The sequence below is a fragment of the Emys orbicularis genome, chromosome 10 (assembly GCF_028017835.1).
Source record: "Emys orbicularis isolate rEmyOrb1 chromosome 10, rEmyOrb1.hap1, whole genome shotgun sequence".
NCBI lineage: Eukaryota > Metazoa > Chordata > Testudines > Emydidae > Emys > Emys orbicularis.
Window position 1 is genome coordinate 6,917,424 of NC_088692.1, and position 27,546 is coordinate 6,944,969.

Genomic DNA, 27,546 nt, shown 5'->3' on the forward strand with positions numbered 1-27,546 from the left:
TGCAAACAACATGTATGAACAATAAGGCTGTAGTGCTAGTAGTGTGTCATTAAAACATTCCACATCACACATGAAAACAGTGAGGTTGCATCACTAGCGTTCTCTTCTCACCATCACTGTTATGGGGGGCTCTGCTGGGATACATGAGGGTATGAGAAGCTATCTAAAAACCGTGCTCGGAGCAGCACAGCTAGAAGAGTTCTCAGCTGTAGGTGAGAATGAACCGCAAAGGAGAATGGGGACAGATTTCCCCCCAGGGACCAAATAAAGGGAGATTTGCACCAATTTGTGTGTCTGCACAAGACAGGCAGCTGCAATCACTTCTCCCCCGGGGTGGGGGAGAGGTTAAAAGCAGGCATCCTCTGAGCCTGGGAAATTTGTTAGCACCCCTGTCAATGAAGGGGTTAAAAGAGGGAGAGCCCGGCCTCCATCAAGCTTGGCTGTAGTGTGCAAAGGGCCGGCCCCTGCTTCCTCTAGGGCTGTGTCAATGTAACACACCCTGCCAGGAGGAACAGCCAGCCCCACTGGCTGCAGCTGAGAGGAGTAATGGCTGCCACTGGAGTGCTCCCCTTTATCAGGGGGGTGGATCTGAGTGGGAATGACTTCAAGGTAACTCAGGGCCCCCCTTAAAGTGGGCTGGGTGGGGGGAGGGGAGTTTAATTCTGGGGCTGGGCTGTGGGCAAAGCCCAGGGCTGGGAGACAGACAGGGAGGTGGTTGGGCAGCTCCCAGAGTCTAGGCCCTGCCTGCTTCCTGCCTGGCTAATTTTAGACAGTTGCTCACCCCTGTGGCTGCACCGTAGGGCCTGAGCTCACGCTTTGAGCTACTGCGGTGGACTTTTATCCTCCAGAGGCCCCCCAGGGATCTGAGCGGTGCCTGCCTCTGTTGAGCTGATTTTTGAGAGAGGAGGAGAGATGGTGTTTAGTTGCCAGAGATGCCTGGCAATTTCAGAGCCCCTTTGTGCGGCCGTGGAGGGAGAGATGAATGGATCCCACGGTAGGCCTGTGGCTGAAAAGCGCTATGTATTGTCATGTTGGTTCTGGTCCATGCTGTTATTAATGGCTGCATCAATGAGATTTGGCGCTTGTCTAGCATTTTTAATCCAGGGCTCCATGCACTGAAACTAATCATGATCCCTGTAAAGGGGACAAGTATGTAAAACAGCGGTTCTCAACTGGGGACCTGGGCCCCCTGGGGGTCCTGAGCAGGTTCCAGGGAGTTTGCCAAGCAGGGCCGGCATTAGACTTGCTGTGGCTCAAGCCAAAGCCCCACCATATGGAGATGAAGCCCAGGTCCTTGATCCCCGACTTAGCTTCATGGGCCCCCCAGGCGCCTGCCCTGCTTGCTATCCCTTAATGCTGGCCCTGGCTTTTATATGCAGAAAATCAGTTGTTGTGACACAGATGGGCCGTGGAGTTTTTATAGCATGTTGTGGGAGTCTGGGGCTCAGAAAGAAAAAGGTTGAGAACCTCTGATGCATCGCAGAGAGATGAAATGACTTGCCCACGCTGGCAGAATTGGGAATAGAACCCAGGCACTGTTGTTCCCAGTCCCCTGCGCTAACCCCTCAATCGTGTTTCCTCCTTGGTAATGCTGCTCTTCGGAGTTCTGTTTCCCCAACCTAAGCTCCGACCAGGGGTTGAAATGCTGCTGGGGGCTGGTAGTCCTTTGGCCATGCTCGCAGGTCACCCTTGTTCCCTGGGCCCATTACTTGCCCTTGGTCACAAGTGATTTTGCTTGTGTACGTGAGACATAAGTGACTCACCCAGCTTTGTCCCGTGGTGTGACATGACTGATATTTTGTGCCTGCATAATCTGACTACACTACTAAGAAGCTTGGCCCCTGGGATGACCCAATGTGCTACATTTATACTGATTCCTACCAGGCATGAAACTGGAACCAGGCCTGGCAGATAATGAGCTCACGCTGGCCCATGCCGGTCGCTGCATTTGAGGAGCGGGATTGCAGCTCTGCCGGCCCGTGATGGGGCCCACAGAGATTTTACCTCCTCTGAGGTTAAAATTCAGGTTCTTCCTTTGCGATTACCCCCCACCCCCACCCAACAACTGAGCCCTCCCATTCCGGTGTTGGCATACCTGATCTGGAAGGTAGTTAAACAAAATAATAGCCACTTAGGCCCTGGTCGTGCCAGCGGTTCCATGCAGGTGGGCCCCCGTTGGTATGATTGGGGACGGGCGCAGGGGTCTGTCTTGTGAAGTGGCTGGCAGGGTCGTGGCCTCCGCCTGTCGCTGGGAACCTACTGCTAAGCAGGCCCTTAAAACGCAGTTGCACAATCTGGGTTAAGCAGTTGGCACATTAGAAAGGCCTTTTGTTGCGGGTGCGTGCATCTGCAGGCTGGGTTGTTTTTTTAGAAAAGAAATCGTCTTCCTAACAGAGGTGGCAACATGCCTGCTAAGGCCGTGATCCTGCAGTGCCCGAAACTCATGCATGACATCACTCATGGGAGCAGCTACCTTGAAGCCAGTGAGCAGATGCTTGTGAATGAAGTTACACGTATGCTTGGGCCTCTGCAGAATCAGGGCCAGCTGGTGTCAGTTCATGTGATTTTATGCTGCCTCCAAGCCCCCTAATCTTGCGTAACCTGCCTGGCCATTGCTCCATTCGTACTCTGCTATGGAGATGTTCCCCTCCCCTATGTCAATTCCTAGGGCCGATCCTAGCTGGGCATGTGTGCACTGGGATAGTTTCTCTAAAACCTGTAGATGAGGCACCTGCAGCCACCCGTATTCTAAGCTAAGAGGGCAACCGTGATCCTCGGCTGCATAAGCGGGGAAATAAATCATAAGCAGGGCGGGGGAGGGGAGGGGAGGGGTCGAGAGCCACACAGGCGGGACAGCAGGGGGCTGCTGTTAGGGTGGAAGGTCCCAGGGTAAGAATCCCATGTGGGAGCTGCAGGATGTTTGGGGGCGGGAGTCAGGGGCTGAGAGCCGTTGGGGTGGGGGCGGCTCAGAGTCCTGTCCAGCTGTCTCTGCGCCGATCCGATGCGTCCGCCTCATGGTAACTGCGACGTCCGAGTGCATTTCATTGGGAGTTTGTTACAATAAGTCCTACCCTGTCAGAACGGCCTGTCGCCTTGGTATGTTTGGCAGGGATCTTGGGAAAGTGGCCTTGGTTGGTTTCACACCTGGGGTGTGGTGGAGGGTGTTAAGAGCACAGGATCTGTTTCATCTCAGGTGGATGGGAAACCTGGCAATGCCCATTTCTCTGCCTATCGGATGCCGTAAAATGCCTCTTTCTCTCCCCCTCTCCTCTCAGGGTGGCTATTTTCCTGACCATGTGAAGTCCATGACCAGCTTGCGATGGCTGAAGCTGAACAGGACGGGCCTGTGCTACCTGCCGGAGGAGCTCTCTTCCCTCCAGAAACTGGTAAGAGCTGTGCAGAGACCTGCCAGCCCTCGCTGCTGCATGGACGCTCCTCTTGGGAAGCTGGGCTTTTGGGAGGGGTGTGTGAGTTGTAATGCAGGTGATCGCATGGAGCCGTTGAGCGCCAGTGAACAGAGCTGGCAGGCTTCAAACGGAAAGCATCGTGGGCAGGCAGACCCACCCGAAAGCTTCCCCTACAATCATCACCCTCATAATACCTAGTTTTTAACTAGTGCTTTTCATCCATACAGTCTCAAAGAGCTTTGCAAAGGAGGTCAGTGTGATTATCCCCATTTCATAGCTGGGGAAACTGAGGCACGGGGAGGTGCTGTGACTTGCCCAAACTCACCCAGCAGGACAGTGGCCAAGCCAGGAATAAAACCCTTGTGGCTTGGTCCGGTGCTCTATCTGCTAGGCCATACTATCTCCCCTGCTGTGCATTCCAGTGTGCGTGTGTACACACCCTCTTTAAGGGTGACCTGCAAAGGATCTTTAAAAACTGGGCTTGGGTCTTTTCTTTAGCCAAAGTGCTCATTAGATGTTGGAATGAAACCAAGAATGGAGTCCCCCCTGTGCGAGGCGCTGCACGGTCTTTCTCTCCCGCCGCTGCTTGGCTTTCACTGTCTTGTGATAAGAGGAATGTGGTGGATTCACCATCACTTGAAGTCTTTTAAGTCCAGACTGGGCATCTTTGTAAAAGATCTCTTGTCGCTCAATCAGAAGTGATGGGCTTGATGCGGGAACTGCTCTGTGGTTTTGTGTCGCCTGTGTTCTAACTAGGTAATTCCAAGGCCTTGGAATCTGTGCATCTGTGTCATAACTTCACTAGTTCTCCATAGAGCCTTCCTTCGTAGACAAGATCTGACTATCTAGTGGTGTGGGCAAACGCACCTCCTCTCCGGCCTGCTTTCTACATTATAAAGAAGCAAAAATGGGCTCAAATCCCAATTTTGTTTATTTTTTCTTTTCAGATTCTCTTTAATGGAATCCCGTCAGGTTAAAACTCTCGCTTATAACCATGCCCCCAGGAACTCCCATGATCTGTGTGACTGATGCTGTCCTAGATGTCAGTCTAGCAGCTGCGTGCCTGCCTGACCTCCCTCACGTGAATGGTCTCAGGGATGTCAGTGCGATGACACACAGGGGTCAAGTTAAACTTGCTCAGAAGCGTTTGCAAGAGGGAAGCTTTTGCTGATTAGAGTGGAGTGAACGTCTTTAAACCAGATTCACAAGTCGTTTGATTTCTGTTTGTAACCAAACAAAAATAATTCAGTCAATTTCACTTCTGTTCTTTGCCTATTCAGTTTGTAGTCAGTTTCACTTAGAGGTTCCCGTGTGATCTCTCTATACCTAGTTTTTAAATAGTGCTTTTCATCCATAGATCTCAAAGAGCTTTACAAAGGAGGTTCTTCTCCATTCAAGGCATTTATCTTAGCCCCCACACAGTCTTTTCATGTATTTATCCTCACAACACCACTGGTGGTAGGGAATGTGGTAAACTGAGGCACAGAGACTGTGGTGTGCCCAAGACTACTCAGGAAGTCTGTGGAATAGCAGGGAATTGAAAGACCCTGGGTCTCCTGAGTCCTATTGAGGCCACCCTGCCGCTCAACAAAATGCTGCAATGTTTGGGATGCAGCAGGGCGAATAGTTAGAAAATAAATTCCAGTTTCCGCTGGAATGAGAAAAGCAAACGCTGGGAAACTCTTCTCTAGCATCCACCTGCCGAGGGGTGTCTAGGGCCTATAAAAACAATGGTTTGCAAAACAAGCCGGAGTGTTGGGGACTTGACTGAAGGAGCCTGCCTCTGTTCGGAGCATGGTTTGATGCTCTAGCTCCTGACGGGATGACGAAAGCAGGATGATCCTTTATTTCCCTTTGGAAGCACCAAGACGCTAGGTCAGTAGTAGCCAGTCCCTTCCCCAAAGAGCTGGACAGTCGAAAGAGACAAGGCACCCACAAGCCGGGGGAAGGGGCAGAAGGCTCAAGCAGAGTCCAAACGGCCTGGCAGTGCCACGGTTTCTTTTCATTGGGTTTATAACCAGGTGTTTGTTCTTCGCTTTCCAAACAGGAGCACCTGTCTGTGAGTCACAACAACCTCACCACGCTCCACGGAGAGCTCTCCGGCCTGCCGTGCCTCCGGGTGAGTAACCCGCGCCGCATCCCTCTGTCGCCCAGCACCCTGCTGCACCAGGAGAGAGCGTTTCTCTGCAGACGCTCGGCAGCCAGCCTCTAAAGGCTGGCCTCTCCTCTCCCGCTGGTCGACATGAACCCGCCCCGGACGTGTCAATTGGACAGATCCCAGATTGGAAGCCCAGGCTCCCTTGCCAAGCCTGGGGCCAATGGACGAGCTCGGAGAGCTCCCCAGTGCTGTCAAGTGGCACCCATCCGAACAGGGCCAGCGAGCTCTTCAATGTGGCCTTAGAAACTCGCCCCGCTCTAGAGGTTGAATCCTCTAGCTGCGTGGAAATGCTCCGGGGCTGCCTTGGCGCGGGAGTTGGTCTTGTCTGCAGTTACCGCACGCAGGCAGCCTGCGCTGCTTCTCCTTTTGCACTTCCAAGGGCGAGTGCCAGTGCCTCCCCTGGGCCTGTGCGTGGCCGCTGTAGCCGGTCCGTCTCGCGCAGGGGAGGAGGGACTGGCTGCTCTGGAACCGGATTCTCCCCACGCTCTGGTCGGGGAATGTTTTGGATCTGCTGCAAACCCTGAAGGAGGGCTTAGTCCACAAAGATCCAACCCCCTTCCCCCCCACACCGCCCCGTGCTTTGGTAACTTCCTGAACCGCTTGCTGTTCTGTAACCTGACCGGCTTCCTGGCTGCCGCTCCTTCAAGGGGCTGGCACCCTGGGTCGCTCTCAGGCAGAGGGCCTGGCTGCCGGGGCTGTGTGTCTTTTTTTTTAAAGCGTCTCGTTGCCGGGGTCAGCAGAGCGATGGTGGGGCTGAATGGTTATCCCCCCCACCAGGGGAGAGGGGCTCTGCCTTCTGGGGCTCCCCGCCTGCGGAGGTCCCTCTTGGTGCACCTGTGCCCATGTCGATGCTGTCAGCATATTTAAGGCTTTAACCTCCAGACAGGGGTGTCACGTTACACTTGGAAACCCCTGTTGGAAAGTGCCGATGGGATGGATCACTTGATGGTTACCTGCTCTGTTCATTCCCTCTGGGGCACCTGGCACTGGCCACTGTCGGAAAACAGGAGACTGGGCTAGATGGACCTTTGGTCTGACCCAATATGGCCGTTCTTATGTGGCCCAGCATGGAGCAACTGTGGAGATGCAGCCTGGGGCTCTTCCCTGGTGGGGGTGGGTGCTGGTGCCCTTCTCTGGGGGGTGGGGGAGGCTGGATGCCCTTAACAGCCATTGGCACTGCTGGGAGCTGAGAGGATTGGGCCCTTGGTCTGGCTGAAGCTTTGTTTGGTGGTGGGTCGGAGGAGATCCCTGAATGTAGCACTGTGGCTGAGAGGCTGAACGGGTCGGTATCCACCCCCACCCCCAACCCAGGGCTTCCCTTCCATATGGCAGGAGCTTTTCTGTTCTCTCCTCTGATCCCACCCAGCTTCTCCTCTGTCCCCGTTAGCCCTCCCTTCCACATGCTGCCTCCCTCTGCTAATCCTCCTCCTTTGGGCCCAGCGGGACCTGCTCACGTCTGGTCGGTCTTTGTCCCCGCTCTGATGTGGGTGCTGAGTCAGGGGCTTGCGAAGGCCCGGGCCGTGCCTGGCTCCAGAGCCGTGACTATAAATCTCTCTTCCCCTTTTAAGGCAATTGTGGCTCGAGCGAACAGCCTGAAGAATTCAGGAGTTCCTGATGACATTTTCCAGCTCGATGACCTCTCGGTGCTGGTATGTGCTCCGGGTCCCTCCTTGCTCTCCTAATCCAATCAGTGCAGTGAAACTAAAGAAGCAGAGAGATTCCAACAGCATCAGTGGGGAGGGGAAGGGAATCCTAAACCAGCATGTTCAATCAACCCAAAAGAGAGGCAGCATTGTCTAGTAATTAGAGCAAAGGGTGCGAGCCCAGACTCCAGGGTTCAATTCCTGCCTCTGCCACTGACTTGCTGTGTGACCTCTGCCAAGTCTCTTTGCCTGTCTGTGACACTTTTTAAAATGGGGATTGTACCCATCTTTCTGAATTGCTTTGAGTCAGGGCACATTCATGAATGGTTTAATGCTATACAGGCTCAGTAAATCCGGGTTTTAATAAATGGCTCCTCGGTTGTTAAAGTCCAATAGCACCAAAGGTTGCTTATAAACTAGAGCTTAGAACTATCTCTAACCCCACCTATAGCTAGGCGAAGCAGCATGTGATTTATTTAGTTTTAATTTATTTTACAATTTCAGTGAAAAATAATCAACATTTATTTTTAAGCATTTTTTAGATTTGTATCAATTTAAATTGTCTCAGTTGTGTGAAATTCTGGGAGGGGGGTCAGACAGAAATTAGTCAATGACAGTAGATGTCGAGATTCAAAAAGTTAAAGCTTTATAACTGTGAAAACACAAATTGTCAACATCCCAGGTCAATATATATATAAAGTAAATTTCCTTTGATCAAACTCCCAAGTTCTCAAGCAGCATTCTTCTGACATTGCCTATCTGTACATTTTGACTGTTGGAAATATTTTTCTGGTGGTTAGTGTGTGGGTGTGGTGAAATCCACGTTTCCAGTAAAATTGAATCCTTCCAAGCCTACCTAATACCACATTCTACCTGATTGTTTGCAACATGCTTATCACATCTATTAATCCTTGATTAACCCTTTACAAATGTACGCATGCCGCAAGGTGTGACTGTCCTGTTTACCGAGGGTGAGCCTGTTAAAAAGTGCCTAACTCCCATTGGCTTTCCATGGGAATAGGGAGTGTAACTTTCTTCGGCAGGTTTGACGGTCCCGGCTCTTATTATTAAAACCTGGTTGTTGTCAATAGGGCTCACCAAAGAACCCAGCTACGGACAGTATAATGGCTTCATTCTTGGATCCCCTTTTTAAAGGGACAGGCTGTTAACTCTGGGGCAGGGTTCTTCTTATGTGTCTGTACAACAATGGAGCCCAGATCCTGATTGGGACCTGTATTATGGTAATGCCCAGTTTGACCTCTGCTCAGGACCTTAGGGCATCATTGTAATACACTTTACCATAATACACATCATAACCTGCTTGACCTCTAAATTAGTCTCCATTTTAAAGCTGATCTAGTCTGCTCAGGAATATCTTTGGGGATTTCTAATCTTTCTTTCATAAACACGACGATCTAGCTGAGAAATAAGTAAAGGTCCAATAAGCAGCCACCATTTTGGTGTGAGACACCAAAACCCCAATGTGCGTGAGCTCCCCACGGGTGGCTGGCAGTTGCTGACTCCATGAGTGGCGCCGATGCCCCTCTGAAGGGAATCGACGAAGGGCCGCTGCCTCTGGTGCTGCTGTATTGGAAATGGCACAGTACGTGGCGTCCTTGTGATCTGCTGGGCAGGTAGCACAAACCACGGCTAAGTTCAAATGACTGGAGGCCACGTCCTGGCTTTGGATATACGCACAGATATATCAGCAGTGTGGCCCTGAAGATCCTTGCGGTGGCAGGAGGGGGCTGATTTCAGCCATGGGAGGGATGCTGTTGCTGGGCGGGCCACTCCGTGCCAGCTGGGATGGAGGGGTTCTCCTGACAGCTCTCTTGCTTCCCCTCCCCCCAGGACCTGAGCTACAACCAGCTCACGGAGTGTCCCCGGGAGCTGGAGAATGCCAAGAACATGCTGGTGCTCAACCTCGGCCACAACAGGTGGGTCTGGCTGCTCCGGGGTTCTGGCCAAGGCTGCGTGCAGGGGGTTCCTGGGCTGGCTGCACCAGCTGGGCAGGCAGGCGTGGATTTCCCTGTCAAACAAACCCCCTCTCTGGATCTAGGGGAGGCCTGCGCCTCTGGGGGCTGGTGACGGGTGAGAGAAGGGAGGCGGAACTGACGCCAGGGGCACTTGAGAGCAGCTGGTGAAGATCACTGAGCGCTTGTCCCATGCTGCCCGGTTCCTCCATGTAAATGCCTTCCCTCCCTGGGCCGGGGAAGCCCCTGTGTCCCTGTCGGAACCCGGGAGAGCCCCAGTCTTTGCCTCGCTGCCAGGATCGTGCCCCTGGCTGTGCTGGGTAGCTAGGCTGGGTCACCTCCCTGCTGCCCTGTTGGGGCTGCCCGAGAGCCTAGGCATGTGTCTGCACCCAGTTGGGGGGCAGGGTGACTGCTGCACGTGGAGACCTGAGCTAGCACCAATAACCACAGTAGTGAAGCTGCAGCAGCCCAGGCTGTATGACCCTGGCCTGTGCGGCTTCACTGGCCAAAGATCAAAGCCAGCCCGGGGATGTCCCCTCATGCTGCGGACACGTCGGATTGCAGTGTAGACTCTCGGCACCCTTCCCAGCATGGTGCAGCGCGGCCCTGGGGAGCTCCCTCCGCCTCTCCTGGCTGGTAAACAGAGCGTGGCTCGTCTTTCTTCTCCAGCATCGATAACATCCCCAACCAGCTGTTCATCAACCTGACGGACCTGCTGTACCTGGACCTGAGCGAGAACAAGCTGGAGAGCCTGCCGCCGCAGATGAGGCGCCTGGTGCACCTGCAGACTCTGATCCTGAACAACAACCCGCTGCTGCACGCCCAGCTCAGGTAGAGGGGTGTCCTGCTGCGCTGCCGGCGCTGTTAGGGGGCGGGACGCGCTCAGGAGAGGTCCCCTTTGGCTGGACTCTCTTCTAGCCGCTCTCCTGGGAAGAGACTTGTCCGGCCGGGGATCCGGTTTCTTGATGGGTTTCTGGTTGCATGGGGCCGCTGACCGACAACCAGACAGGCCTTCTCCCCAATAAACGCCCGAGAACCCAGCCTGGGGGGCCCCTTCGCTCCTCTCCAACGAGCCCTTTTGGAAGGGACGTGACCAGCCTCTTGGGGCCTGATCCAGAGCCCCCCGTGACATCAATGGAAACCCCCCCCCCTTCCCCCCTACTGACCTTCTGAAGCTTGGGATCCGGCCCTTAAGTCTTTAAATAAGACCAGTTTCTTGGACCTCATGGTGCCGGCCAAGCCCTAAAGACTGGTCGTCTCTCTCTGCCTAGCTCTGGCAGGCACAGGTCCTGTCCCCCGCCCCCCACCAGTCCCCCACCAGCAGCACGGCCTCTAGGAAGGGAGGGCTGATCCGGCTCCCACGGCCCAGTCCACCCTTGGCCTCCAGCCGGGTGCAGGGATGGCTCTTGCGGAATGGGCTCATGTCCCTGGGGAGCTGGGCGGAAACCCAGCAAAGCTGAGACCAGGTTTAAACCAGTCCTGGCGTGGATGTGCTGCATCCCGCCGCCTCTTAGAGATTCATAGACTCTAGGACTGGAAGGGACCTCGAGAGGTCATAGAGTCCAGTCCCCTGCCCTCATGGCAGGACCAAATACTGTCTAGACCATCCCTGATAGACATTTATCTAACCTATTATTGAACCAGAGCTTGGGATCCTGCTCTCCTCCGGTCCGGGATCTCCCCGCCAGTCCCTGGCTCGGCCCAGCGGTGGAGCTCCCCTCACTGCTTCTCTCTCCCTTTCCATGTAAAGGCAGCTCCCTGCAATGACCGCTCTGCAGACCCTGCACCTGAGGAACACACAGCGCACTCAGAGCAATCTGCCCACCAGCTTGGAGGGCCTGAGCAACCTTGCAGGTGAGCCGCCCATGGAGTCCGGGGCTGAGGGGGCACATGTGGGGAAACAGCACCTCTCCGGGCCTCTTTCCGACTGCTGCCGGGCAACAGGGCCGGTCCAGCGAGGAGGCCCTGCACTAGGAGAAAGGTATCCCACTCCCGGCGAGCCATTGGCTGAGCTCACGCCACCCGCATGGCAACTCGTGTCCACACACGGTGACTGTCCCCAGCACTGGTGGGTAAGCTGGCTGGGTGCATCTCCCAGGACCAGGCCTGGCTGATCCTGTCATCCACAGCGGCATCTTCCCTGGTCCAGCCGCTCCTCCTCCCTCCATCCCACAATGCAGTGCCTTGTGTCTGGGGAAAAGAAGCCCCTGCTCCCAGTACCAGCGTGGGCAGCCCATGGCATAGCTTCTCCTGCAGTCCCAGAGCGCACTGGGACAGCCACCTGGTTGAGCCGCATGGCTGGGTGGGGCAAGCCGTTGCAAGGATGATGCCCCTGAAATGATCCTGTTGCTTCTGGCCCCATCCTGAGCCCGCTGGCCAAGCTCCTATTGGTGGAGCTGGTCCAGGCTCTGACACTGGGAAGACTGCAGCTGTTAGATGGGCTGCCTGCCCCGTCCCTGTGAAAGTGGATGCGTTCGGGCCAGGACCTGCTAGATTATCCTGGCATCACGTCCGCGCACTCACAATTACTGTGTAACCCAGCCAGAGCCCTGGGTTCTCCGTGCCTCTCCGCTGACCTGGGCCCAGTCCGGTTGGTGGCTTCACATCCCTTCTGCTCTTCTTCCCCAGACGTGGACCTGGCCTGCAACGAGCTGAGCCGGGTCCCCGAGTGCCTCTACACCCTCTCCAGCCTGCGCCGTCTCAACCTGAGCAGCAACCAGATCTCCGAGCTCTCCCTCTGCATCGACCAGTGGACCCAACTGGAGACCCTCAATCTGTCGCGGAACCAGCTCACCTCACTGCCCGTACGTAGCGAACTCCCCCGAGATGACGTCAGGGAGCTGGCTGGCTTCCCACGGCCAAGCTTAGGGCAAGGTCTCATTGGGACAGGCCTGGTGGCTTTCTCTGGAGCTTGGTCCTTGGCTTGTGAAGCTGTGAATGCCACAGCGGCATCACAGACCCGAGGGGCTGGTCCCCCCCCCATGCCGCTGGCTCCCCATCCTCTGACTCAACAGGCCTGTGCTTTCCTCGCTGATTCAGGCCGAGCTAAGAGCTCCTAGGCCCCCACTTACCATAGCATCAGCGCCCCTCATGGTTTGTAATGGGTTTAGCCTCACAGAACCCCTGGGAGGCAGACGGTGCTGTTATCCCCATGGTACAGTTGGGGAAACTGAGGCACAGAGCGGCTAATTGACTTGTCCAAGCAGCTGGCAGGATGCCCTGGACAATAGCCCCTGCAGAGCCCAGTGGCCCAGGCTATCAGCTCTCCCTGATCTGTGGCACGTGTCTCTCTCTGTCCCCAGTCTGCCATCTGCAAGCTGACCAAGCTGAAGAAGCTCTACTTGAACTCCAACAAGCTGGACTTCGACGGCATTCCCTCTGGCATCGGCAAACTCACCAGCCTGGAGGAGTTCATGGCAGCCAACAACAACCTGGAGCTGATCCCCGAGAGCCTGTGCAGGTGAGCGACCCGCCGGCCGCCCTGGCCTGTCCGAGTTGGGTTGGGTCTGGGAGGACAGAAGCGGGATCCTCCCCGCAGCCTAGGGCAGAGTCTCCCCCAGGTGGCTGCTGTGTGGGGATAGGGAAGGAAGCCGTTCGCTCGCTTTGGATTCGAGCGGCAAGGCCGACTGGTCCTCTCCATCCCTGTGCGCCTTCTGGCTGCCGGTTACCCCCCCTCCCCCCCCCGAACACCTGCAAAGGGCTGGACTGCCCAAGGGACTGGCACCCGCCGCCGTCGCTGGCCTGGGTGGGGACTCGGCACCTCCGACATCAGCCCTGCTATGTGTTGAGCTCAGCTGCCGCTGACGATGGCCGCAGCCTGGCTGCGAAAGCCCCCGCCCCACCCCCTGCGAGCTCACAGCCCCCTCCGAAGCCCGGCGGGGGTGGATGACGACTCGGTCTGACTTCTCCAGGGTAGACCCGCTTGGTGCAGATCTCTGAGCTGCCGCGCCCCGCTCCCTGGCATGTCTGGGGCGGAGGGGAGGGAGGAGCAGGTGGGTGCGTTCTGCAGAGGGGAAGGAAGGGCGTTGCGTTTCTTGCAGGCGAAGCTGGGCCTGAGCGTAGAGCAGCATCTGGGTGGGACGGGGCAGATGGATGACGTACGGAGCAGGGAAAAACTAAGGACTCGGCTCGGGCCGAGCCGGCTTCCCAGCCCCCTTCCATGAAGAGCTGAGCTGGCTTGTGATGGCTCCCCCAGCTCCTTCCTCTGGGTGGCGCTGTCCCCTCTGCCCGCTGCGTCCCTCCTTCCTCTCCTTCTGGGATCCCCCTGCCCTGCCCTGCGGCTCCGCATCAGCCCAGCGCGTTTCGGGAGCGGGGGCCAGGCTTCTCCTAGCGTCTCTTCTGCCCCTCCAGGTGCACGAAGCTGAAGAAGCTGGTGCTGAACAAGAACCGCCTGGTCACCCTGCCGGAGGCTGTTCATTTCCTGACGGACGTCGAGGTGAGGCCGCGGAGGGACCCTCCGTGCTTCTCCGGCGCCTGCCGGGCAGACATCCCAGGCCCCGTGCTGCCGTGGGAGCTGGTCCCTGGGGGGATCCAGGCAGCCAGGGAGAGTGCGGGCTGGTGTGCGAGCGTAGGGCACGGCTCCGCTCTTGACCCCTCTGCGGAGGGTAACCCCACCCGCAGCGCCAGCCTGTGCTCCCCACTCCGAATGGGCTGGGCAGGGGGGAGGCTCTCTGCGCCCCTTGCCAGCCATGGGGTGGCCTGAGTTAATGTACTGGGTCGGGATAACCCCATTGCACAGCGGTAGGAAACTGGGAGCCTAACCCCATCCAGGATGTGGGCCTGAGGCTCTAAGGGTTAAGACCTGCGGCCAGGCAGCATGGCGCTGGGACTCCAACGAAGGGACTGTGGGGCTGTAGCCCCAGGCCCAGTCCTACTGATCATGCTGCCCCTTGCCCTGGCCCAGCACATCCCAGGGCAGGAGCTGCTCCGATGGAGCCGTCTGAGAGCCCTTTGCTCCCTCTGCCGCCCAGCCAGGCCTAGCGAGCTGGTGCCATGCTGAAGGGGGTTATGCCATGCAGCACGAGTGAGTGGGGAGACCCTGGATCACCCCTGCTGGGCCTTGCCTGGCGTAGGATCCCTGCCCGCCAGGCCTGCACTGGAGGGGGTGGAGAGGCCCCCTGCCGACGACCAGTGTGTTCGGCGAGGGGCCTGTTTCCGGGGTCGTCTGATCTGTTCTGAGTGGCACTTGGCTGGCTGTGGGCCCTCCGGCCTCGGTTAAGCCCGGGCCCCTGTGCGCCCGGTGCCGGACATGGGTCTCGTGTTGGCAGGGGAGGGCATGGCATCCCAGCGCCTGGGAAACGAGTCCCGTTCGCCCTGCCCGACTGTAGCCTTGCACCGTCAGACACTGACCCTAAACCCTGATGGGGCACAGGAGGATCCCCTCCCCCGGCCAATACCCCTGGAGCTCTCCGGGGCAGAGCGAGAACCAGCTGGTGCCCAGGTCTCTCTTGTGGCTGGTGTTTGGATCACCTCTCTGTCCCGTGTCTCTGCAGATCCTGGACGTCCGGGAGAACCCCAACCTGGTGATGCCCCCCAAGCCGGTGGACAAAACCTCTGAGTGGTACAACATCGACTTCTCCCTGCAGAACCAGCTGCGCCTGGCTGGCGCCTCGCCCGCCACCGTCGCAGCAGCTGCAGCAGGTGAACCACGGGGCAATGGGGGGGACGTCCCCTCCAGCTGAAGCTTGGCTCCTGGGGAGCCAGGAGGACTGGGAATCACAGACGCTGGGAGCAGGGTACAGAACCAGAGGGCTCCTGGCCATGCTGTGGCATGTCTCTCCTGTCGTGGCGCCAGCAGTGCCAAGCGATTCCCGCTGTGGCCTGAGAGCGCCCCACGGCGCAGGGTCCCTCATCCCGCCTGGGGTCTTGAGTAGGTGTCGGTGATTTCTGGGCTGTGATCTGCCAGAGCTCACCCATATTGCCCGTGTTCCCAGGGAGCGGCACGAAGGACCCCACGGCCCGCAAGATGCGGCTTCGCCGGCGCAAGGACTCGGCAGCGCAGGACGATCAGGCCAAGCAGGTGCTGAAGGGGATGTCGGACGTGGCTGAAGAGAAGAACAAGAAACTGGAGGTAGGAAGGGGTGGGGCGGGGCGATGAGTGCTATCTGTCTGTCAGCACTCACTCACTCACTCACTCACTCACTCACTCACTCACTCCACCTCGGCTACCTCCCTTCCACAGCCCACGTGCGTCCACCCTCGTCCCACCCCAGCTCTCTCCCATTGGACACCCAGGAATGGGGGCACCCGCCGGTAGAGGCCACTCCGGAGAATGCAGGCCTCGCTGCCTTGTCCCAGGCCACAGCGGGGAGTCCGCATCGAAGCCAGGATCGGACCTCACAGCATCGTGTATGTTGTGAGCATGGGGTTCAGGACAGGGGCGTCCGTCTGCTGAGGGCACTCTGCCTGCCGGCCACAAGGACTGACCAGGCCCTCCTCGCAGCTGGGCTCAGGACTGTCCCGACACAGCTGCTCCCTGGGTGTCTGAGTCACAGCTGCTGGCATCAGTCCCGTGAGCCCTGGTGGAACCAACGCAGCTCGTGGCCGGCCAAGCTCCAGGGAGGAGCCTCGATTGCTGGGGACAGCTCCGGAGGCCTGGCATGAAAGTTGGGTCCCAGCCCCAGTTTGCCCCTAGGCAGATGCTCAGCATCTAGGGGCACTGTGGGGTCGAACACGGCCCAAGGTCTAGGCCTAGGGCTGTGAGTGGAGAGAAGCCAGGCGGCGCCTCACCACCCTCTCTCTCCCCCCCCCCCCCCCGACAGGAGAACGGGGACATGAAATACACGGACCCGAAGACGCGCCGCTGGGACCAGAGCCTGGAGAAGCCCCAGCTCAACTATTCGGAGTTCTTCACGGAGGACGTGGGGCAGATCCCCGGCGTCTCCGTCTGGCAGATCGAGAACTTCGTGCCCACCCTGGTGGACGAGGCCTTCAACGGGAAATTCTACGAAGCTGACTGCTACATTGTGCTGAAGGTACCGGCGCTGCCGTGCCCTGCGGGGTGCCTGGAGCGTGGCCCAGGGCCCTGAGCCCCCAATCCCCTGGGGAAGTGAGCATGGAGCAGTGCAGTGACTCATCTGAGGCCAGGCAGGGCCGAATTGGGAATGGAGTCCAGGGGTCCCGGCTCACAACCCCCCTGCTCTAGCCACTAGGCCACGCTCCTTCCCAGCTGCAGATAGAACCCAGGGGTCCTGGCTCCCTCCCTAGGTTCAAAGGGTTTCCCGTGAAAAGGTTTAATCCTCTGGGCGGGAGATAAGACCAAACAAAATCCGAGGTCCCACCCTCCCCAGGCTCCCCCGAGGCGAGTGACAGTCTGCAGGGAATGGTTCCCTCATCCCAGTCGCCCCTACGTCGGCTCCAGCTTCTCCCATGCAGGGGGCCCCATGCTGTGCCAGGCTGCAGGGAGCGTCCCAGGGCCGTGTGGGTAGGTGGGGCTCCTGTGGGTGGCCCAGAGAGCAGGGAAACGCCGCCCCCCCCACCCCAGCGACCCACTCAGCTTCCTCCAGCCCCACCCACTGCTCGGCCCGTTGGCCTCTCCCCGCAGACGTTCCTGGATGACAGCGGCTCCTTGACCTGGGAGATCTACTACTGGATCGGGCACGAAGCCACGCTGGACAAGAAGGCCAGCGCGGCCATCCACGCTGTCAACCTGCGCAACTACCTGGGGGCCCAGTGCCGCACCATCCGGGAGGAGATGGGGGACGAGAGCGAGGAGTTCATCCAGGTACCTCCCCCCTCGACCGCCCCGACCACCCTCCCTCCTCCTCCTCCACCCACACCTCCACCCTCTCTGCAGCTGCCAGCTCCTCCACACAACCCCATACAGACCAATCCATCCTGTACAGACCCCCCCCCTTCCTTCCCCAGCTGTCCCAGGGCTGGAGAACTGAGCAGTCCCCTGCAGCCAGTCCTCGCCCTGCCGGGAGGGAGCCAGAGAAGCCTTTTGCTGCGAGCCGGCCGGCTCCTAGCTGATCCCTTGTCCCCACCCCTAGGTGTTCGACCACGAGATCTCCTACATTGAGGGGGGCTCGGCCAGCGGCTTCTACACCGTCGAGGACGCGCAGTACATCACCAGGTAGGGCGCCGCGGGGGAACCGGGGGGTGCACTACTGGCCACAGCCACCCTCTGCGGTGCCGCGATTACATAGCGTGCAGGCACAGAGAAGCTGCCTGACCAGAGCAGAGCCACGGCCCGTCAGGTCTCTGGGCCCAGTCCGGCTCTGCACCCATCCACGGGAGCCCGACCATTGTCCTCAGTGGGAGCTGGTTTGGGCACTCCGGTCCTGGACACATGTCCACAGGACAAGCTTCTCCAGGCCCTCTCTGTTCCCCTAGAGCAGGAGGCCTCATGAATAAAGCGGCTGTCACCACGGGTGCCCGTGACCCACGGAAAGGTCTAAACCCGGCTGGAATCCGACAGAGCGCTTGGGGTGTTCTGTTATCCTGTGGCAGAGAGTTCCAGAGGCCAGGCCACCCCTCGATCCATTCTGAGCCCGTTGCTGCCCAGTCCTGTGGGGCGTAGTGTCCCCCTCGTGCCCCTGTGGGGGCAGGTTCTCCTCAGGCGGTGGGCTCTCTCGTGACCCCCCCACCCCTCGCGTACTGCGTGTCCTTGCAGGCTGTATCGCGTCTATGGGAAGAAGAATATTAAGCTGGAACCCGTGACGCTTAAGGCTGCTTCGCTGGACCCCCGGTGAGTGCGGAGGGGGATTGGGACGCTCTGCAGACCCGCGGCACCCAAGTCCGTGCCTCTCGTGCGGTGGGGCAGGGGGACTGGCCTGCCGGGATAGGCGTGGGGACCTGCAGACCCCCGTCCGGCAGCGGAAGCTGCAGGGATCGTAGTGATTCAGCTTGTCTGGACCAGAGCCTGCAGTGTTAACGCCGGGGCGGCAGGCGGGAACGCCGCGTCGGCAGAGGCTCTTGTCACCGCCCCGGGTTGGGACTCGGGATATTCGGCTCCATTCCCTGCTCTGAACAGGCTCCCCGGGAGACCACGGGCGAGGAACGGGGCCTGTCTCGTCTGGGCAGTGGGGCTGCGAGCCCTGCCCTGCCTCCCGCGGGCTCAGGGGTAAACGCCTTCGTTGCCACGAGGGGCTCGGGTGCTGCGATGATGGCGCAGATCCCTCCAGAGCTCGAATTGCCCGCCCCTGCCGGCAAACCAAGCCATTGCTGTGCGTGTCGGCAGCCACTGGGCCAGTAGCTCTCTCCTGTCCCCGCTCCCCCAAGCAGCTACCAGCTGGGGGGGGAAGGGGGGTGTCTCTGCCACTGAGTTCCCATCACAGCTCTTGGATTCAGCCGTGCACCACGCTGACCCCTCTTCTCCGCCCGCCCCCCCGGCTTCAGGTTCGTCTTCCTCCTGGACAACGGCCTTGAGATCTCCGTGTGGAGGGGGAGCCAGGCCACGCTGAGCAGCACCACCAAAGCCAGGTAGCGTCCGCAGAGGGGCAGCCGGGAGAGGGCATGGCAGGGCCGGAGCCAGCGGGCGCTAACACTAGGGGGCGCCGAGTGCGCTCTGCCCCCTTCCGCTGCTCCCGCTCCAGCAGCACCCGTCGGGGAGCAGGGTGATTGCCACACACGCCAGCTGGGCGCTCGCCGGGTAAAGCCTGCTCCAAAGCCCGGGAGGATGTGTGAGAGGCATCCGCTGCCGCTCTGCCATCACAGGGCCTGGCGACCCCCGGCCACCTGCCCTCCCTTTTGCCATCATGGGCCGGGCGACCCCCACGCCGCCTCCTGCAGGGCAGGGCATCCCCCGCCCCCTGGCCTCCCACCTGCCATCACAGGGCACGGCGACCCCCTGCCACCTTCCCTTCCTCCTGCCATCGTGGGCCGGGTGGCCCTTCCCCCCCACACTCACCTGCTGACGCAGGCCCGGCCTGGTGCCTCCTACTGTTCTGCCAGCCCCACCTGGCCCCAGCAGCGCCCCTGGCCTGGGATCTAACTGGAGTCTCTCCGGCCCCTTCCTCTCCCCCAATCGTCCCACGCAGGCTATTCGCTGAGAAGATCAACAAGAACGAGCGGAAGGGGAAGGCGGAGATCACGCTCCTGAGCCAGAGCCAGGAGCCGCCCGAGTTCTGGGAGGTGCTGGGGGGCCAGCCCGAGGAGATCAAGGCCAACGTCCCGGACGACTTCCAGCCAGCCAAGCCCAAGCTCTATAAGGTAGAGACCCCTTCCTGCTCCGCGTGCCCCCCGGGGCAGCCTCTCTGTGGTAGAGGGGTGCCCGTGCCCTGTGACTGGGCTCTGCCTCGTCTCTGGCCGCCCCCCCTCATCCCTCTCCTCTCTCCTCGGCTCAGGTCGGCCTGGGGCTGGGCTACCTGGAGCTGCCCCAGATCAACTACAAGCTCTCGGTGGAGCACCAGAAGCGACCCAAGGTGGACCTGCTGCCAGAGATGCGACTGGTATGGCGGGGTGGGGCAGGCCGGAGACGGAGGGGTCCATTCCACCAGGCTGTGTGCCATAGGCCGTGCCCGGCCAGGGTGGGGCTGTGCCCACTGAGGCAACGGGGGCTGGGTACGTGGATGGATGATCTGAGATTTGCTGGCCCTCTACCGCCTCCTCCCCCTGGCCCTGTTCCCGCCAGGCTCTGGAGCAGGAAATGGCCTGGAGTTCAGGCCCTGCTCACAAACTTCTCCCTATCGCTTCAGGAGTGGATGGTGCCCCCGAGCGGGAGAGCCGGTCCCTGGGGCGGGGCCCCCGTCTCCATCTCCAGCCCAGTGGGAGGTGGGGACTGTCAGGAAACCCCCTCCTTTTCGGAGCGGGGCGGGGGGCATCAGGGTGGGGATCTGAGCTCGGGCCCTGCTCCCAGCTGGAGGATGCTGCCAGGGCCTGGCCCTGAGGCAGGGCGAGGGCCGGGCGGCTCTTGCTGTGCAGGAGAGTTACCTGTACGGCTCCCTCCCCCTCCTGCTTAGCCCCCAGGTCCTGCTCTGGGGGTGGGTGGGGGGGATCCCTGCAGGGGGCGGCCCCCCCCGCCCGCTCCATTCCTCCTCTCCCGGTTGCTCCGCAGCTCCAGAGCCTGCTCGACACCAAGGCCGTGTACATCCTCGACTGCTGGTCCGACGTCTTCATCTGGGTGGGCAGGAAGTCCCCGCGCCTGGTGCGGGCGGCGGCCCTCAAGCTGGGGCAGGAGTTGTGCAGCATGCTGCACCGGCCCAAGCACGCCATGGTCATCCGCAACCTGGAGGGCACCGAGTGCCAGGTACGGGGGCGCTGCGGCCCGGGCTCGCCTTGCCCCTCGGGAGCAGCCAGGGGTGCTGTGCTGGGACTGGCTGGGGAATCCGGGTCTGGCCAGCTGCCGCCCTGGGGTGGCCCGACCGGTCTGCGGGGTGGGAGACGGTGTCCATCGCACTTCCCTTCTAGCCGTGCCGGGAGCTGCCCTGCGGGGAGGGAGCCCCCTGGGAGAGGCTGAAGTGCCCCGTGCCGGCGTGTCTCTCCTCCCCCACCCCCCGCTGCAGGTGTTCAAGTCCAAGTTCAAGAACTGGGACGACGTGCTGAAGGTGGACTACACCCGCAACGCGGAGAGTGTGCTGCAGGCCAAGGGGCTGGCCGGCAAGGTGAAGAAAGACGCCGAGAAGAAGGATCAGATGAAGGCTGACCTGACGGCGCTGTTCCTGCCCCGCCAGCCCCCCATGGCCCTGACGGAGGTACGACGCGGGGGTGGGGGGGTAAATGAAAGACCCTCGGGGGAGTCATCTGGGCCCTTCCTGTCTGGGTAGGGATGGGCTGGGACCTTCTCTGCCAACGCCAACGCAGCTGCCCTAGGCTCCCCTCCTGAGTCCTTGGGCACCAGCATTGTGGCCCTCCAGCTGGCCATGGGGCAGCCAAGGCTGGGGTGGGGGAGAGAGGGGGTGGGCTGGGGCTCTGGCTATGCCCTGGATCTCTCCTTATTTAGGAGGGGGAAAAGGCCATTGCAAGCCCCCCCCAGCCCCGTTTTCAGGACCAGGACTGGCCCCAGGGTCCCCTAGGCTGCCATGCAGAGCGCTAACTGCTAGGCCAGCTTGCCGCCCATTGCAACGTCCTCCTAAGTGTGCGCGTCTCTTGGCGTGCGGCACAGGCGGAGCAGCTGATGGAGGAGTGGAACGAGGACCTGGACGGCATGGAGGGCTTTGTCCTGGAGGGCAAGAAATTTGCTCGCCTGCCCGAAGAGGAGTTCGGACACTTCCACACACAGGATTGCTACGTCTTCCTGTGCAGGTAACACCCACCCCTACCTTCTCTGGGCAGCTCTCGCCCCCTCTCGCCGCCCCCTTTCTCAGCTGTCAGAGCCCCCATCCCTCAGGCTGATCCTCTGCCAGCGGCTCCCCCGGCCCCCGAGGTGAGCATGGCATGGGGCTGCTGGGTTGGGGAGGCCAGGAGAGCTCTGGGATATGGTGGGACTAGTGCTACCCTTCCCCCCCACATCACTGGGCTCCCCGCCCCCTCTGCTGACAGGTACTGGGTGCCGGTGGAGTACGAGGACGAGGCGGAGAAGAAGAAGAAGAAGAGCGGTGGCAAAGGGGATGGAGAGAGAGGGGAGGAGGACGAGGAGGAAGAGGAGGAGGAGAAGCAGCCGGAGGAAGACTTCCAGTGCATCGTATACTTCTGGCAGGGGCGTGAGGCCTCCAACATGGGCTGGCTCACCTTCACCTTCAGCCTGCAGAAGAAGTTCGAGAGTCTCTTCCCTGGCAAGCTGGAGGTGAGCTGGGAGCCTGATTTTTTCCCCCCGCCCCCAAGGGCCACACCATGAACTGGGAGCCTGAGCACCCCCCCACCACCACCACCACCTCAGCTCTCAGGACCCAGACTAGGAGCCCCAAGGCCCCTGCCCTATATATGCCCTCCCATGGGCTGGGAGCACCCCTTCCATACAGCCCCATGGCCATACCACAAGCTGGGCTGTAGCAGGCGAAATCCCATTCCCCAAGGCCATCTAATCTCTGCTGCCTGGGGCGGGACAGGACATTACCCGCCCGTCTCCCAGCTGCAGGGCTCAGCCTTGGTGCCAGCTCCCAGGACCCTCTGGGGGCTGCTGCCCACCCGGGGGGGGCCTCGAGCTGCCCTGAGGTCGGTGTGACACACAGGTGCTCCCGTTGGCTGGGGCAGGCGATGCTGACCTGCCCTGGCTAACAGCAGAGGAGCCTGTGAGGGTGACGCAGGCCCAGCCCCGTCCAGCTGGTGGCTCAGCCAGGTGGCTGGAGCATACGGCTGAGCCTTCCTGGGGTCAGGCGTGCTCCTGCGCTCGCCTGCAGGGGGCAGCCTGCGCCTCGTGTGGCTGCATCCCAGAAGGCAGCTGGGGCAGGGTCTCATTTGCATGTAGGTACAGTAGCTCCTCGCTTAACGTTGTAGTTCTGTTCCTGAAAAATGCGACTTTAAGCGAAATGATGTTAAGCAAATCCAATTTCCCCATAAGACTTAATGTAAATGGGGGGGTTAGGTTCCAGGGAAATTTTTTTTCACCCGACAAAAAACTATATACACACACCGTATAAGTTTGAAACAAACAATTGAATACTGTACACAGCAATGATGATTGTGAAGCTTGGTTGAGGTGGAGGAGTCAGAGGGTGGGATATTTCCCAGGGAATGCCTTGCGGCTCAATGATGAACTAGCACTCGCTGAGTCCTCCAGGGTTAACACATCGTTGTTAATGTAGCCTCACCCTCTACAAGGCAGCAGGAATGGAGGGAGGGGAGACAGCATGGCAGAGAGAGACAGACAGACACACTCTGTGTGTGAGAGAGATGCGCATTGCCCCTTTAAGTACGCTGACACCACACTCTAAGTACATTGCCTTTAAAAAGATCAGGAAGTTGAGACAGCAACTGTGGCCAGCTCTCTCCGTCCTGAGCCCTGTTGTCTCCCCCCTGCTCTATATGGAGAAGGGGTAAGCAGGGGGGAGGGGGACACCCTGACATTAGCCCCCCTCTGGCCCCCCCTGCACAGCAAGCAGGAGGCTCCCGGGAGCAGCTCCAAGGCAGAGGGCAGGAGCAGCACATGGCAGTGGGGGGAGGGACAGCTGAACTGCTGGCAATTGGTAGCCTGCTGGGCGGCTGCCGCACAGGGAACTTAGGGGAGCGGGGACCTGATGGGGGGGCTGCCGGCCCACCCTGGTTCCATGTCCCCACCAGCCAGCTCCAACGGGCTGCTCTTCCCAGGGCTGCCCAGAGGTGGGGGCAAGTGGGGCAATTTGCCCCGGGCCCCACAGGGGCCCCCACGAGAATATAGTATTGCAACTATTTTTTTTATGGAAGTGGCCCCCGAAATTGCTTTGCCCCGGGCCCCCTGAATCCTCTGGGCAGCCCTGGCTCTTCCTGCAAGCAGCGGACAAAGCAGGCGGCCGACAAACAAGGTTATAAGGGAGCATTGCGCAACTTTAAACGAGCATGTTCCCTAATTGATCAGCAACAAAACAACGTTAACCAGGACGACTTTAAGTGAGGAGTTACTGTACCCAGCATGCTTTGCTAGCCGATGGCTCTCTGTCCCTTGACGGGTCGGCACATGTCCCAGGGTCCCCTCCGAGTGTGAGTGAACTCCCCGGCCCTGGACGCCTCTAACGCCATCCCCTGGCACCCAGGTTGTGCGCATGACCCAGCAGCAGGAGAACCCCAAGTTCCTGTCTCACTTCAAGAGGAAGTTCATTATCCACAAGGGCAAGAGGAAGTCCAAGGACAACAGCCTGCAGCCCAGCCTGTACCATGTCCGCACCAACGGCAGCGCCCTCTGCACCCGGTGAGAGTCAGAGGAGCTGCTCTGCTAACTGGAACCTCCTCCTTGGAGGGGTTGAATGGGCCGGCCGTGCTGGGGTAGGTGGGGATCCAGGCTGGGGCTGAGAACTCCTCCTCCTCTCGTCCCTTGCAGGTGCATCCAGATCAACACCGACTCCTGCCTGCTGAACTCGGAGTTCTGCTTCATCCTGAAGGTGAGCATCCCTGGGGCTAGTGTGCTGGCCGTGGGCTCCGAGGGCTAGCACAGTCTCCAGCTGGGCCCGCTGCAGCGACGGCTCACGCCGCAGCCCCGGGTCCACAGGGAGCAAGGACAAGGTGCCAGAACCTTTGTAGAAGTGGGGTGGCCAAGGCCAAAGTGCTTCCCCCCCCTCCCCCGTCTGCAGCTGGCTGCTCCAGTCGTGAGCCCGCTGCCCTTTCTTCTGGCACCACAGCAGCCCCTGGTGGGCAAAAAGTGTAATTGCAGCGCCTCCCCAGCAGAATGGATTGTTCTGCAAGGGGTGGGGGTGAAATCTGTGGGGGACATGAATTCTGTGCTTTGTTTCTTTGGTTTAAAAAGTGGGGGCGGGCATGACCCCCCCCCCGGCCTCCCCCCAGTTCCAGCGCCGGTGAGCAAAGAGGACGAGGTGGAGTCCTTTGAAGCTTCCTGCTGCCACCCTCCTCGTCTTGACCTTGCTCCAGCACATGCCGCTCGTGGGCATCCTTCTCGTGGCTGGTCCAAGGAGACGCCACGCGTCTATGGCTGCCCTTGAAGGTGCTGGTTGCCTGACACGTCCTCCCCACGGATTATGGGCAAGGAGCATCTAAGGGAAAGGAGGAATGGAAGCCTCGAGCTTGGGGGAGGAGGGTGTGGGGCAGGATCAGGACCCTGCAGAGACTGGCTGGCAGAAGAACCTGGTCGGTGTCCGTGAAGCCACGTTGGGGGGTGACCGTGGGAGCATCAAGCTGCTCTAAACTCCTGGTTTAAGCCAAAGCAGCACCTCCCTCCACGTGTGGCCTCCTTCCGCCCTTCTCTCAGCGTGATTCCCCTGTCGACGGGGACTTCATCTGCTCCCATGTCTCCTCTCCTTATGCCCGGGCTTCCCATCCAGCCCAAGGGCTCTGCTCCTGTCACCCTGACCCACGCTCCACTCCCCTAGGTGCCGTTCGAGAGCACCGATAACCAAGGCATCGTCTATACCTGGGTGGGCCGGGCCGCCGACCCCGAGGAGGCTAAGCTAGCCGAGGAAATCATGAACCACATGTTCGACGACTCGTACAGCAAGCAGGTGAGGCAGGACGGAGCCTCTGTGGTCGTGGTCCGGTGGCTGGTTCTCAGTGGCGCTCTATGCCAGATGGGCAAGGCTGTTCTAGCTATGCTGGTCTAGCCAGCACCGGCCAGCCACTGCTCCCTCTGGGGTGCAGCCATGGAGAGCGGAGCCGGGGAGAGCTCGGTCCTCTCCCTGCCTCTGCTCCCAGAACCCTAGAGCAGGAAGTGACTCGGGAGTCGACTGACACCCTCCAGCCCCCTGACCCCTCCGCTCTGTGTGCCAGGTGATAAACGAAGGGGAGGAGCCGGAGAACTTCTTCTGGGTTGGCATCGGGGGCCAGAAGGCCTACGACGAAGACGCCGACTACATGAAGTACTCGCGGCTGTTCAGGTATGTGCCAGCAGCTGCTGTCCCCGGAGCCCATGGGCAGAGCATCCGCTGGGTAGACAGGTCCCTGGCTGGTCAGGACTCCTGACATCCGTTCGCTGGGTGCCTGTTCGAAACACGGGCTCGCACATCTCCTCCTCAGCCCTGCTCAGCCTGCTCCTTAAGCCACCAAGGCACCAGGGTAGTCTCTGCCTATTTGGGCTGGCCCTGGGGGGAGGAGACCCTAGGCACTGTGACATGCTGGCCACTGGACTGGTAGAGCTCGGGAAAATGTTCCCCAGGGCTCGGCTGAGATCTGACAAACTCATGGCCACTGGCGTCCAGGATTTGCCCTGGACAGCCGGGCTGGCCCGAGGCAGGGCACGCCCCCTCGCTAACAGCTGCTTGGCTCTCCACTGCAGGTGCTCTAACGAGAAGGGCTATTTCTCAGTGTCGGAGAAGTGCTCCGATTTCTGCCAGGATGACCTGGCGGACGACGACATCATGCTGCTGGACAACGGCCGGGAGGTGAGTTCCCAGGGCCTGGCGCCCCCGGTGCGGAGTGGGCTGTAGCCACGTGATTGTCCTCGGTAACTCTTCTGCATCCTGCAGCCGGGTCTAGGCTCCCTTGTAGGGAACCTCTCGCTGCAACCCCAGAGAACCCAGTCTCTCCCCCAGGACCTGCCAGTGGGGCTCCTGGGCCCAGATCCTCCCACTTCTAGTGGGTGTTCGATGCCGCGTGAGGCCCTGCCCATGTGGGGCAGGGGATGAGCCAGGCCTGGGTGGGCTGCAGCAGATCTGCTCTTCCCGTCTCGCGCTCTGACCAGCGCCACCTTAACCCTGCTGTCTTTGCTGTTCCGTGCAGGTTTACATGTGGGTGGGAACCCAGACAAGCCAGGTGGAAATCAAGCTGAGCTTGAAAGCTTGCCAGGTAAGGGCCGGGCCCAGGCCTTGGGATTGCCCCCTCCCGGAGCTGGTCTGGAGCATCTCAAAAAACGTCCCTGGCTATGACTGAAAGCTGCTGTGGAGGGAGACACTCCTCCAGCCTCTGACAGCCCCCTGGGAGTGGAGGGAGTCTACTGCCCTGGCCCATGGTTCCGGGGGGGTGGGTCCAGCAGCTTGGCCCCTTCCCCTGGAGATGCTGCAGCATCTGCCACTAGCTCAGCCCTGGGGCCTGTGGCACGGGGCTGCGCCTCCACCAGCCCCTGGGGACAGAGCTCGGCCCCCGCAGGTGCAGCGGAAGGCCTGTTTTGAGGTTCCAAAGCCCCTGGCTAGGAGCACAGCAGCCCTGGCTCCCTGGGGCCTCCTCCCGGTTTGTGCAATAGGAACGGAGCAGGATCTGGCCTTGGGGGGGACCAGTGCCTGAGGCCACCCCTTCCCCTTTTTTCAGGTGTACATCCAGCACATGCGCTCGAAGGCGGCCGAGCACCCCCGGAAGCTGCGCCTGGTGCGGAAAGGCAACGAGCCCCATCCCTTCACCCGCTGCTTCCACGCCTGGGGCGTCTTCCGCAAGCCGCCCGCCTAAGGAGCCGCGGGGGAGCACCTGCCCTGCCGGAGCAGCTAGAGCCGGCAGCCAGCCCGTGGGTCCGCCGCAGCGTGACGCTTCCCCAAGGGGAGGAACAGAACCTGCCTCTGCCCTCTAGGGCCGTCTGCCCTCCTCTCCCCCCGCTGCTTTGCTGCTGCCACCTCTCGCGCAGGGGCTGGTTCCTAGCCGGGGGCTGGGCCCGGAGCTGCCCTTCTCCCGGAGAGACACCCCGAGGGGCGTGGGGAGCAGCCCACGGTGCTGAAGCTATGTGACTAAAACTTCCCCGCCTGGCCTGTAACATGCTGCACCTCACCTGCCCTAAGGGGACAAGGCCCAGCCCCTCTGCTCTGGTACCAGCTCCTGGCGCTGAAGAGGGGCTCAGGGCTGGATCAGGCTGGGGCCCATGGCTGTATTGGGCTGATAAGGTTATTTCCTCCCCTGCTAATGTGCGAGGGGCTTTGGGTACTTTTGGCCAGGCCACACCTTCTGGTCTGACCCCAGCAGGCAGGGGCACAATTTGGGTGAGAGCA

At 60.1% G+C, this 27,546-nt stretch overlaps 1 protein-coding gene across 1 annotated transcript; it reads left to right on the top strand.

Annotated features, from left to right (window-relative positions):
• Positions 1-526: 526 nt before the first annotated feature.
• FLII (FLII actin remodeling protein) lies at positions 527-27,016 on the top strand. The gene is made up of 30 exons (XM_065411994.1): positions 527-609; positions 3,276-3,386; positions 5,455-5,526; positions 7,134-7,214; positions 9,060-9,145; positions 9,851-10,012; positions 10,932-11,035; positions 11,810-11,985; positions 12,484-12,641; positions 13,532-13,616; positions 14,674-14,821; positions 15,115-15,251; positions 15,943-16,155; positions 16,725-16,904; positions 17,173-17,255; positions 17,796-17,870; positions 18,521-18,604; positions 19,162-19,333; positions 19,468-19,572; positions 20,178-20,369; positions 20,626-20,814; positions 21,225-21,364; positions 21,602-21,845; positions 23,728-23,882; positions 24,012-24,072; positions 25,015-25,143; positions 25,409-25,515; positions 25,914-26,019; positions 26,357-26,422; positions 26,882-27,016. Exons 1-30 carry the CDS (start codon positions 547-549, stop codon positions 27,014-27,016), a joined length of 3,819 nt encoding a protein of 1,272 aa, XP_065268066.1. The 5' UTR covers positions 527-546.
• The last annotated feature ends 530 nt before the right edge of the window (positions 27,017-27,546 follow it).